General features: G+C 39.8%; 2 protein-coding genes across 2 annotated transcripts in view; one reads left to right on the plus strand and one right to left on the minus strand.

The window, feature by feature from the left end:
- LOC135089321 (tyrosine-protein kinase SRK2-like) overlaps positions 1-12150 on the minus strand; it is a 17662-nt gene continuing 5512 nt past the window's right edge. Inside the window, exons 2-11 of the mRNA XM_063984865.1 lie at positions 11550-11691; positions 9211-9331; positions 8694-8806; positions 8128-8249; positions 6819-6982; positions 5827-5995; positions 5077-5235; positions 2704-2885; positions 1681-1837; positions 1-1105 (exon numbers count right to left, since the gene is read on the minus strand). Coding sequence (XP_063840935.1) covers positions 897-1105; positions 1681-1837; positions 2704-2885; positions 5077-5235; positions 5827-5995; positions 6819-6982; positions 8128-8249; positions 8694-8806; positions 9211-9331; positions 11550-11691 — 1538 coding nt within the window. The 3' untranslated portion in view covers positions 1-896. The remainder of the gene's footprint in view (positions 1106-1680; positions 1838-2703; positions 2886-5076; positions 5236-5826; positions 5996-6818; positions 6983-8127; positions 8250-8693; positions 8807-9210; positions 9332-11549; positions 11692-12150) is intronic.
- Positions 5903-12150, plus strand: part of LOC135089322 (protein DEK-like) — a 23068-nt gene continuing 16820 nt past the window's right edge. Inside the window, exon 1 of the mRNA XM_063984867.1 lies at positions 5903-6036. The gene's annotated coding sequence lies outside the window, so the exon portion shown is untranslated. The remainder of the gene's footprint in view (positions 6037-12150) is intronic.

Below are 12150 nucleotides of genomic sequence, written 5' to 3' on the forward strand. Positions count from 1 at the left end.
TTTTCCGCTCTCTCTCTCTCTCTCTCTCTCTCTCTCTCTCTCTCTCCCTCTCTCTCTCTCTCTCTCTCAGCCATTATTGTGGTTAGTTGCAAATATTTATCTTTTTTTTCTTTCTCTGGTCTTAGAAACGTGTAAAGTATATTAGGTACTTGTGTGGACTCTCTCTCTCTCTCTCTCTCTCTCTTTCTCTCTCTCTCTCTCTCTCTCTCTCTCTCTCTCTCTCTCTCTCTCTCTCATTCGTAAAAAAAACAGCATTTGCATAATTATGATATTATATGAGAGAGAGAGAGAGAGAGAGAGAGAGAGAGAGAGAGAGAGAGAGAGAGAGAGAGAGAGAGAAAGCATGTATCCTTATAAGACCACACACACATACATACACACAAACACACTAACAAAACATACTAACACCACAATTCCCTACTTCTCTCTCTCTCTCTCTCTCACTCTCTCTCTCTCTCTCTCTCTCTCTCTCTCTCTCTCTCTCTCTCCTTCTGCAACACTTCTGCGTCGCATCTCCACTATCAAAAGGCTCTAGTTGAAGTTATACATATCTTTAATGATGTTTTTTTTACGGTTCTAGTAACAGATTAACAAGATTTCCGCATTATTACCAGGAGAAAGACCTTTGAGAACTCGGCTGCTCATCCGTGTGGCCTTTGAAAGCAGTGGCGATGAGAGAGCGAAGCGTTTCAGAATAAGAGCCTTTTTGATAAGTTACACGGGTTTTCAAGGTTGTTTTTGCGGTTCTGGTGACAGATTAAGAAGATTTCCGCATTATTAACAGGAGAAACACCCTTGAGAACTCGGCTGCTCATCCGTGTGGCCTTTGAAAGCAGTGGCGATGAGAGAGCGAAGCGTTTCAGAATGCTTGTCTTTGTATCTCCTTCATTTGTTCTCTAAGCAATGTCCCTGTAGTCAGAATCCGCCTCCTCAAGGTTAAAGAAGTCATCGAGCTGCCAGTGAAGGTCCTCGAAGGTTGGCCTGGAGGAGGGTGACCTGGCCCAGCAGAGGAGCATCATGTTGTACAGCTTGGTGGGGCACATGGCGGGACGCGGCATGCGATAGTCTCTCTCCAGCGCCTCGATCACCTCTGTGTTGTTCATGGCTGTGGGAGGAGGGGAGGTTGTGATGGTGGTGGTCGTGTTGGTGTGAAGGAATGGGTGTTATAGTGGTGGTGGTAGTGGTGGTTGTGGTAATAGTAGTAGTGGTAGTGGTAGTGGTAGTAGTAGTAGTAGTAGCAGTGGTAGTAGTAATAGTAGTAGTAGTTGTTGTTGTTGTTGTTGTTGTTGTTGTTGTTGTTGTAAGAGAAAGAGGACGAGTTGTAGTGAATAATAGTAGTAGTAGTTGTTATTGTAGTAGTGGTAATAGTAGTAGAAGTAGTAGTAGTAGTAATAGCAGTAGGAGTAGTAGTAGTTTTATCATCAAATGTTCCATAATATTTTCTCTTTCTCTCCTCCTCCTCCTCTTCCTTCTCCTATTCTTCCTTTATCCTACATCTCGCACCTCAAATCCTCTAGTTAGTTCATCACTAATAACCTCGTAAGGACAAACAAATCAACTACTGCTTTGTCTCTATGTTCCTTTGCAGTCAGTCATCCTCATGTGGGGAAATAGCTGACCAATACTTATTCCTTTACTAATGCTTGTTTCTCTCCCTCCTCTTCCTCCTGCAGTACTTACTAGGGTAGGGAATTGCTCCCGAAGTGACCACCTCCATCAGCAACACGCCAAACGACCACACGTCAGATTTTGTGGTGAATTTGTTGAAGCGCAGAGCCTCGGGGGCCGTCCACTTGATGGGGAAGCGAGCACCCTCCTGCGCCAGGTACTCGTCCTCCTGCAGGCGATGACGACGAAGGTAAGACATGTGTTAAATGATGTTGAAATGTGTGAAAATGAGTTAGAATTATGTGAAAGAAAGGAAAGAAAAGAAAAAAAAGTGTTGTTTAAGATGCGTGTGAAAAGTTTGAAGTGTGTTAAATGTTTAAACGTAAAAAAAAAAGAGGGGATATTAATAGGTGTGTTAAAAATGTCAGAAAAAAAGGAAAGAAAAGAAGTAAAGTAGTGCTTGAGATGTGTGTGGAACGTTTAAAATGTGTTGAATATTTATAAGTAAAAAAGGAAGAAAAAATCAATAAGTGTTATAAAATGTCCGAAAAAATAGTAATATAAAATTAGCAAAATATAGAAAACTGGGAATTTAAAAAAAAAAAAGTGTTAGAAAGTGCAGAATTAATTGATATAGTTGTGATTTTGAGACTTTTTGGAGACCAGCCACCCCAACAACCTCCTCTCGTAACCCACCACACTTCATTACAGCTTGCTTTCCTTCCTTCTGTCTCAGCGTATCATTTCCTCTCGTATAAAGAATGCTTGTAAATGTAATGGCAGTAGTGGTGGTGGTGGTGGTGGTGGTGATGGTGATGGTGGTGGTGGTTTGTACCGTTAGATGAATGAGATTTTCCTAGTTCTATCTCTGTTTATAATCTCTCTCTCTCTCTCTCTCTCTCTCTCTCTCTCTCTCTCTCTCTCTCTCTCTCTCTCTCTCTCTCTCTCTCTCTCTCTCTCTCTCTCTCTTTCATACATTTTCTTTTACACTCACACAATACACCGTCCCTTGAGGCGCCGCTATGCAAACGGACGAACGTGCGCACATACATACTCCTGCTACACACACACACACACACACACACACAGACACACCTGCACCAGACGCGAGAGGCCGAAGTCAGCCACCTTGACCGTTAAATTCTCTCCGACGAGGACGTTCCTGGCGGCGAGGTCCCGATGGATGTAGTTCTTCCACTCCAAGTACTGCATGCCCTCCGCCACTTGGGCCCCGATGTGCACCTGGTCCATCAGCGGCAGGGGGTCCCTAGATCGATCTGGGGGAGGATAAGCAACACCTCACAGTACTAAAGGCAATGTATGGGTTTTTTTAAGCACCTACATGAAAGAAAGTGATGAAAAGAATCTATTTTGCTGTTTCTAGTCAGTGTAATGTTTGGTTATGGCTGCAAAACGAGAGTAAATGAGGAGACCAATGCAAAGGGAAGAATAAGCAACACCTCACAGTACTAATGGCAATGCATGGGTTTTTAAGCACCAACATGAAAGAAAGTGACGAAAAAGAATATGTTTTGCGGTTTCTATGCTGCAAAACGAGAATAAATGAGGAGCTAAATGCAGAAGGGAAGGATAAGCAACACCTCACAGTACTAAAGGCAATGTATGGGTTTATTAAGCACCTACAAGAAAATGATGAAAAGAATCTATTTTGCGGTTCCTAGTCAGTGTAATGTTTGGTTATGGCTGCAAAACGAGAGTAAATGAGGAGCTAAATGCAGAAAGGGAAGATCAGACAGTTTCCAAAAATTTCCGGAATATGTATTGAAACTTTGTGGAACTTCAAAAGACAATTTCTTAACAAGTTTTCAAATAATATGACTTTATATAGACACTGCGATAGGGGCAGATTATCCACTCCAACTAAAGATTACGGGGTTGTGGCTAATGTTTATGAAGAAAGAAGACCCTCGGAGCGGATGGGTGTCCCGCCCTTTCCGGACTGAACTCAAATGTCCTAGAATGGTTAGTGATTAAGGAAAGATGTACCAGATAGATGTACAGTGAAGGAGTTAACCCTTTCACTGCTAAAATTTTTCCCATTGTCATCTACAGTGTTTAAAAGTTATTTATTTATTCATTTTTTATTATTATTATTATTTTTTTATTTTTTACCGCAGTCTTTTCATTACGTACTTAGCAGCTTAGTAATAATTGGCTTCTTGCAGTTTCCCCTATTTCTTATGTTCTTATGTTCTTATGATTAAATTAACCTCTTTTCTTTATATCCATCCAAACAATATATTACAGTGATATCAGTAGAAAGAGTTGATGACCATAGTAGTGAAAGACTTAAACGGGCCTTGAGAGGTTGACGCCTGTTGGTCGGCACAATGAGGCTGATGTCGTTAGTACAGTTAGTACAGAGTAGTTAGTTAGTAGTTAGTACAGAGGACACACGCCACTATCATGAGGCTGATGCATGGTAGAGTCAGTACAGATAGCAATACGGCGCCAGTGAGGTTGATGCCTGGTAGAGTTAGAGAATACGCCGCTACAGTGAGGTTGATGCCTGGTAGAATTAGAGAATACGCCGCTACAGTGAGGTTGATGCCTGGTAGAGTTAGAGAATACGCCGCTACAGTGAGGTTGATGCCTGGTAGAGTTAGAGAATACGCCGCTACAGTGAGGTTGATGCCTGGTAGAGTTAGAGAATACGCCGCTACAGTGAGGTTGATGCCTGGTAGATTCTGTATAGGGGAATTTAACTCAAAGATCGAAGGCATGTGAAATATTCCTTTACATTTACATTAGGCAGAGAGGTGTAGGTTAATTGTATAGGTAATTAAGACTCGTGCACCTTTTTTCCACCCCCTGACAAGATGAGAGGTTGGAAAAGATTTGGGATTTACATGTTAACTCTCATCTCCGTCAGGGAAAACGAAGCACAGTGGCCAGAAATGAAGCAGACTGTGTGTGAGGGTTCATCTTTAGGAGCGTTGAAAATGTGGAAGACCCGCAGTGCTGAGTTATATTTGGCATCGGTCAGGCCTCCCCTAATGCAGTTCTGGGTCCTTACAATACTCGTGCAGGAAGGAAGTAGGCTTGTTAGACTCACAACCGAGAATGCCTAACAAGATACAGTTGATGTGAAATACCTTTACTAGAGGAAATTTAAGATTTTAGATTTATATTCGTTAGGAAGACGTAGAGAGAGAGGGAAAGTGATAGAAGTATACAAAGGACATAGGAAATATAACAACGGTGATGCTAGACCCTCAATATTAATAATCAAGATAGGTGAAGAATTGATAAAGTTGGTTATGTTGTTTCAAAAAGAGATAGAAAAAAATAGAACAGTGCATGACTGAAATAGACTATACGAGCCATAATGTAATAATACTTAATAGAAAACGAAGATAATCACGTCTTTATTTATTTACGAAATGAAAACGAGGGAAGTTAAGTGGTTTAGAAGGTAATCACACACACACACACACACACACACACCTCGCAAGTAGTCAAGCAGGGACCCGTTTCGCATAAGTTCCGTAATGATGTAGAAAGGCTCCTCATGTGTGCTCACCGCGTACAACTGCAGCAGTTTGGGGTGGCGCAGGTTCTTCAGGATCTGCGCCTCCTCCAGGAAGTCGTGGGGGTTCATCTTGCCTGTAGAAGTTAATTGGATGGTTGAATGACTGACTGGTTGACTGGTTGGTTCGTTGGTTCATTGGTTCTCAGCAAGAGTGCGAGGTTTGTGTTGCGAAGTTGAAATGGGTGAAGGAAAGGATGTGGTAGGGAAGTTAAAGAAAACGGTAGTGGTGTTAGTATTGGTAGTAGTAACAATAGTAGTAGTAGTAATAGGGAGGCTGCAGAAGTACGAGTATTAGTAGAAGTGGCAGTAAAATCAGTAGGGGAAAAAAAAGTAAAGTAAAATAGTAGTAGTAGTAGTAGTAGTAGTAGTGGTAGTATAGGAGACCGCAGACATAGTAGTAGTGGTAGTAGAAGCAGTAACAATATTAGTCGGAAAAAAATGACAAACCAAGTAAAACAGAATCAATAGTAATAACATTAGTAATAGTAGTAGTAGTAGTAGTAGTAGTAGTAGTAGTAGTAGTAGTAATGGTAATAGTAATAGTGGCTGGAAAACCGCAGAAATATTAGTAAAAGTAGTGGCAGCAGAGTCAGTAACAATATCAAACCAAGTATTGTAACAGGATCAACAGTATTAGCAGGAGTAATAACAATAACAGCCTTTACCAGGTTTCAAGGTCTTCACTGCTACAGGCACCGTCTTGTTCCAGCACCCCTCGTACACATGACCAAACTGCCCCGACCCAAGCTTCTTCAGCAGCTCCACCTGGTCCTTGTGAATCTCCCACACGTCCCAGGTGTTGTGCGAGAGCCCCTGTGTCTCCGGCGTGTCCACCTGAGGGAAGCAACACGCCCGCCCGTCACCGCGTCTCTCCAGTAGGTTGAAATTTGTCTCCATGGTTTGTTTGAATTAAGATACCTCGTTTTCTGTTTTGAGTGGTGATGTTAATGTATTTTACGCCTGAGTGACTGAAATGTCCATATATCACGTGGTTTTAGTTAATATTAAGGGCTGATGTAGTTTTGTTTTAGTCTGTCCTCGTTAATTTTGTGTTTTGAAGTTTTCTGTCTTTTGAATGGTAAAGCGTGAATCGTGAATATCCGTGACAGTTGGTTCAATGGATTATTTCCTTCTTAAGCTGAAGCATTTTACTTTTATGGTAGACTTTAGTAAATCATGTTTTATTGGTTAGATTACTTAAAGTTATCGGTATTGTAACTGAAATAACTTGTCTTACTGCAACGACTTTGTGATGGTTAGTTACTCTTGAAAGCGAGGCCTTACTTGACAACAGGAGAATGAAAATAGATAGATTCCCCATCGCAAATCACTCATCGAATTAGAACTTATATTGTGTGAGGACGAAACAATGTGTTCTAGTGAAGCTTTGGGTTTTCCTTTGTCTGCATTTCCTTTGCAAATCCTTTATTTTTGCGGCAAAGACTGGAGGACTCGAAATAAAAACATTTGTAACAGTGATTATTAGCACAAGAATGGCAAATATATGAAAGCTTACAGCAGGATAGAATAGTTTAAAACTGTGCATTTCACTTATGTACGATCTTGTTTTGTTTGAGTTTACCATGACTCATTTTCCTTTTAAACGGTACTATTTTCTATACGTTGTATGGAAAACTTAAGTAAATATCGTGCTCACTCTGACGCAAGGCTTGTTGAGTCTGGTACAGAGGCCGTGGGCGCCCTGGCTGTAGTAGTCCACCAGGTCGTGCAGAGAAGGGAAGGGGTCTTTGCGGGAGATGAAGAAGCCGCCGTGGTCCTTTGGTCGAATTCTGTAGTGGTTCACTTTTGTCATGTCCCGAACTGCAATGACATGGCTACAATGAGATACAATACAGTACATTATAATGCATTAATGAGTATGCTACCAAATGCCTCTCGTATCTTTGTATTGCGACTCATTGCGTTCTTTTCATGTCACAATGCAGCTGAAAACTGCAACCCTTAGAATAACAATACAAAAAAAAAAAAGTTAAGCTCTGCAAATACGAACGAAATACAAAATGGAGAATTGATTTTGTAAACACTCCTCTTGAATGTTTCTTTGGACATAGGAAAATAAAAAGACTGTAAAACTTTACAAAGATACAACACAAAACTCTCAGCTAACCCTTTCACTGCTATATACATTATTTCACAACACTAAAAAATGGCTGTGCAAAGTCTTTTCAGGAGCCATGAGAAAGGGAAAAGATTAAAGCGATAGATTTTCCATTGTCTAGCTTATAAGATGCCTAGAAATGGGTACTGAAGAAAACGTGATACCCCAGAGTGATTTGTGATTAAGGGAGGATGTGTCGGCAGCAGTGAAATAGTAAAAAAAAAAATAAATAAATAAATAAATAAAAATTCTGACTAATATTAATAAGGATTTCTCACGATTTTAGTAACAGTTTTAGCAAGGATTCTGCACAATCGAAGGGAAAACACCCATGAGAACCTGATAAAACATCACTTTGGCCTTTGAAAACAGTGATTATGAGAGCTCAGAGTTTTCAAAATACTTCATGCTCAAAACTCACATTTATAAAGTCATTCGCATTAAAATCAAAGTCATTCACATTAAAATTAAAGTCATTCGAGTTGAAATCAAAGTCATTCACGTTTAAATCAAAGTTATTCACGTTAGAATCAAAGTTATTCGTGAATAAATCAAAATTATTCACGTTAAAATCAAAGTCATTCACGTTGAAATCAAAATTATTCACGTTAAAATCAAAGTCATTCACGTTAATTAAAATCAAAATCATTCGGGTTGAAATCAAAGTCATTCACGTTAATTAAAATCAAAGTCATTCACGTTAATTAAAATCAAAGTCATTCACGTTAATTAAAATCAAAGTAATTCACGTTCATTAAAATCAAAGTCATTCGCACTGAAATCATGCCTTTAGGTCCTCCGTGGAATATCCGTTGACCATTTGAGGGTGATGAACACGAGGCATTACCTGAGAGGGAGTATTCATCCTTGCGAGACTCCGCCTTGCGAATGAGGAAGGAGCCGTGGTCGTTGGCGGGGGCCAGCAGGCGGCGCTCACACTCCCCGCGTTTGATGTCACCGAAGAACCACCTGAAGAAGTTGTCATGCGTCAGGTGTGTCTCATAACAGTAAGATTAAAAAGAGGAAAGAAATAAAAACCAAAGAGAGAGAAAAAAAAAGCCAAATAATGAGAAGAAAGGAGTACGAAAAAAAAAAAAAGGTTGCCAAATGAAGCAGGATGTAAAAAATGGTTGTCAAATGGAGTAAAATAAAAGAAATAAAAGATGTAAAAAATGGTTGCCAAATGGACCAGGACATAAAAAAAAATGGTTATCAAATGGAGTAAGATAAAAAAAAGAAAAAATAATAATTGTCAGATAGTGAAAAAAAATAAGTTTGTCAAATAAAGTGGCAGATAAATGGAATGAACACAGTAATCAGGTTATTAGTGCCGAGTCAGAAGGGAACTTTAGAACATCAGGCAGATTCACGGCGAGTCACGATGTAAACAGTGACAAACGATGCTTGACTTACGGCTCCGCTTCGATGCTCTTGAGTCTGGCGACGTAAGGAACCGGGATGTAGCCTGACAGCCCCGTCACGTGGCTCCTGGCGTACCACCATCCCTGTGACGCCTCCTTCAGCACCTGCAGGAGAGCGACACACATTAGGGAAGGCTGGACTGGACAGAATAAAGGCAGGGAGGTGAACAGAAATGCGTACTTGATAAGGAAAAATTTAAAACGGGATAAAATGTAGAAAATAATGGTAGGAAAATTGAGATAGGTACCGCATAATTAAAGAAATGAAAAAGAGGATAGAATAAAGTAAAAATGTTCGAAAAATTAAGAGATCAAAAGGAAATTTTAAAAAAGGGTGGTGTATACAAAATAATATATAAAAAATCACGAAATTATCAAATAAATAAAGAAATTGAAAGGCGGATAAAATTTTCTACTTCTACTACTACTACTATTACTACTACGACTACTACTACTACTACTACTACTACTACTACTACTACTGCTACTACTCCTCCTCCTGTGCCTACCTCCAGGTGCTCGCCCTTCCTGAATGAGAGGTCCTCGTCCGTGCGCCCCTTGTAGTCGTTCAGGGCCACCACCGTCCGCTCCTCCGTCGGATTCTCGCAGGGTGTTCCCCAAGGCGTGTCCCTGCAAGATGGATGTCATAAGTTTTCGTGTTACAGCGCCGCTTCTGAGCAACTGCTGATGAGAGAGAGAGAGAGAGAGAGAGAGAGAGAGAGAGAGAGAGAGAGAGAGAGAGAGAGAGAGAGAGATTGGCTGACGTGATTTATACGAAAGCGCTACCTCTCTCTCTCTCTCTCTCTCTCTCTCTCTCTCTCTCTCTCTCTCTCTCTCTCTCTCTCTCTCCCGCTATGATTTGTAAACAGTGGTGAAATATGTGCGTAGATAAGGAATATGTAAACAAATACCTTTCCTAACTTTACATTACGACTGATTGTGTTCATTTTATGTCACAATACCGCTAAAAACTGCGGCCTTTGATTAAACACGGTTACACTGCCAATACCAACGAAATATGGAATGGATAAGATAGATAACTGATTTGCAAAACACTCTTGCTGTAACTGTTTATTTTAGATTGGTGTGGCCTTGATTTCCTGGACATTATTCGTGCACAGATTATTAAATTTTCTATGGTCCCTGAAAAAAAATAGCAATAATGATCATAATTCAAGCTAAGACAGGAGGTTTTTTTTATTTTATTTATTTATTTATTTATTTTTTAGACTCGGGGGTTGAAGATTTCATTTTAACCCTTTCACTGTGACACGAAACAGTTAGCAGCACCAGAAGCAATGCGTGAAGTCTCTATAAACATCTACAATTAAGATAGCGATGAAAAAGAATACATTTTGCAGTTTCTTCCCTGTTAAAAGACTGGACGTGGCTGTAGAACAAGTAAAGATGTCTCAGAGTGATTGGTAATTAGTGAAAGGTGTACCAAGTGGCAGTCAAAGGGTTATATAATTCTAGATCTTGTCGAAACGAATTCTTTGTCAAAAAACAATTGATAACAAACAAGAGGAATTAGTATTTTTTTGTTTGCATTCGTGACTCAGCGACGGGAAAATGTAATAAGTGAACAGAGACGTATGGATTATGGGTTATAGGTTCTGTCAACATGTGTGCGTTGCCTAAACCATTGGTATGTTGCTATCGTTCACCCACGTGCAGGTTACTTAGCTCACCAGATATCTTCGTCACGCACCACCAAAGCTCCTGGTATCTGGTCCTCCTACGTATTGTTGCGTATTGTTGATTAATTTTTTACTCCTATTGACATTATGATAATCAAAATAAAAACTACAGGCATGGAAGTGAACTACTGCAACACTCCTTTTGCTGTCTGCGATGTCTTAAAACTCAGAATTTTAACTTGCGTCTCAACATTTCACGAAGACTGAGAAGACAATTTTACTGAACCAGAAGAAAACTACATTCACTAAAAAATCTGAGCTGCTCCATCACGCCCTTTGTTGTCAGTGGTTATCAGTGACCAGATCCGTGCCAATCAGAGAGGTCTACGTAGATCAGTGGTTCTCAAACTATGGGTCGAGAGATCAATGTTGATAGGCCGCATGGACATAAGTAAAGTATATAATATCACTGTACATTTTCTTTCTCTTTACTGTGGATCACGAAGGATTGAAGTGTTCAGAGTAGGGTCGCTCACGATAAACTTTAAGAAGCACTGACGCAAACTATGGACATTTGATAGCAGGGTTGTAGTGAACCACTCATATACCCTTTCATGAAACGCAGGAAAGGGTGTGTTGGAAAAAAAAAAAAAAAAAGGAAAGGAGGAATTACATCTATTGTGTTATCAAGAGGTGACGCAAGACAGGAGTGAGTCATGATATGATAAGAGAGGCGTGGTGTGGCGGTTACGTGGAATAGTGGTGGTGGTAATTGTGGTGATAATAACGGTGGCGGTGATGATAATGATGGTGGTACTGGTGGTGGGAACGCAAGAAGAGAAAATAAATAAAAGTAAATAAATAAATAAATATATCCTTAGAATTGAAAAGAAAACAAACCTAAAAAAAAAAAAAAAGTATAAGAAAAAATAACCGAGAAATCAAGAAATATAGAACAGAGTGGATATGGAATTAAAACTTGTAGAAAAGAAAACAAACTGAAAATAAACACGAGTAAAGAAGAACAAATGTAAACAAATATGATGAAAGATTAACAGACAAGTATGGGCATGGAATCAAAACCCGTAAAAAAGAAAAAAAGAGAAAAAATAATGAAAATAAAAAAATCTGAAAATAAATAAACAAAGAAGTATATAAATTAAACATATATGAAAAAAAAAAAAAGGGTAAAGAAAAATATAACTCACAGCGTAGATATTGAAACAGTACTGGTTTTGCGGGTGCCCGGTGTGTGAGAAGGCACAGCATAGGAGTTGGAAGAGCAGGAGGGCTGGGCTGTGAGGACATCATGCTTCTCCGACACGGACCCCGAGCGGTGGGTAGCCTCTTCTGCAAGACAAAGAGGCGCTCAACTTCGTATACGGTCTGCAGGTTCCCCATAACGCGCCAGTATTCGGAAACGCTTTGCTATCTCACCACAATTATTTTTCAAGGCTACAGAGACGATTGCCCGGGTTCTCAAGAGTGTTTCTACTGTTGATAATGTGGAAACGTTGTTAATTTATCGAGAGAATCATAGAAACATACTTAAAAATCCGTGTAACTTCTACTAGGGCGTTTTAGAAGTAGGTGTTGCGCGGAAGTGTTTCAGAGTGAGTTAATTAAAGATAAACATGGTTATATTCCAGTTATTAAGTCTCTCTCTCTCTCTCTCTCTCTCTCTCTCTCTCTCTCTCTCTCTCTCTCTCAGTTGTCACTATCATGAAAACAAAGAAGACAAAGACTGAACTTCGCTTCTTTAACACAATTCTCTTTTTTTTTTTTCTTCGAAGCTCACAGGCATAATTA

This window comes from Scylla paramamosain, chromosome 32 (assembly GCF_035594125.1).
Source record: "Scylla paramamosain isolate STU-SP2022 chromosome 32, ASM3559412v1, whole genome shotgun sequence".
Classification (NCBI taxonomy): domain Eukaryota; kingdom Metazoa; phylum Arthropoda; class Malacostraca; order Decapoda; family Portunidae; genus Scylla; species Scylla paramamosain.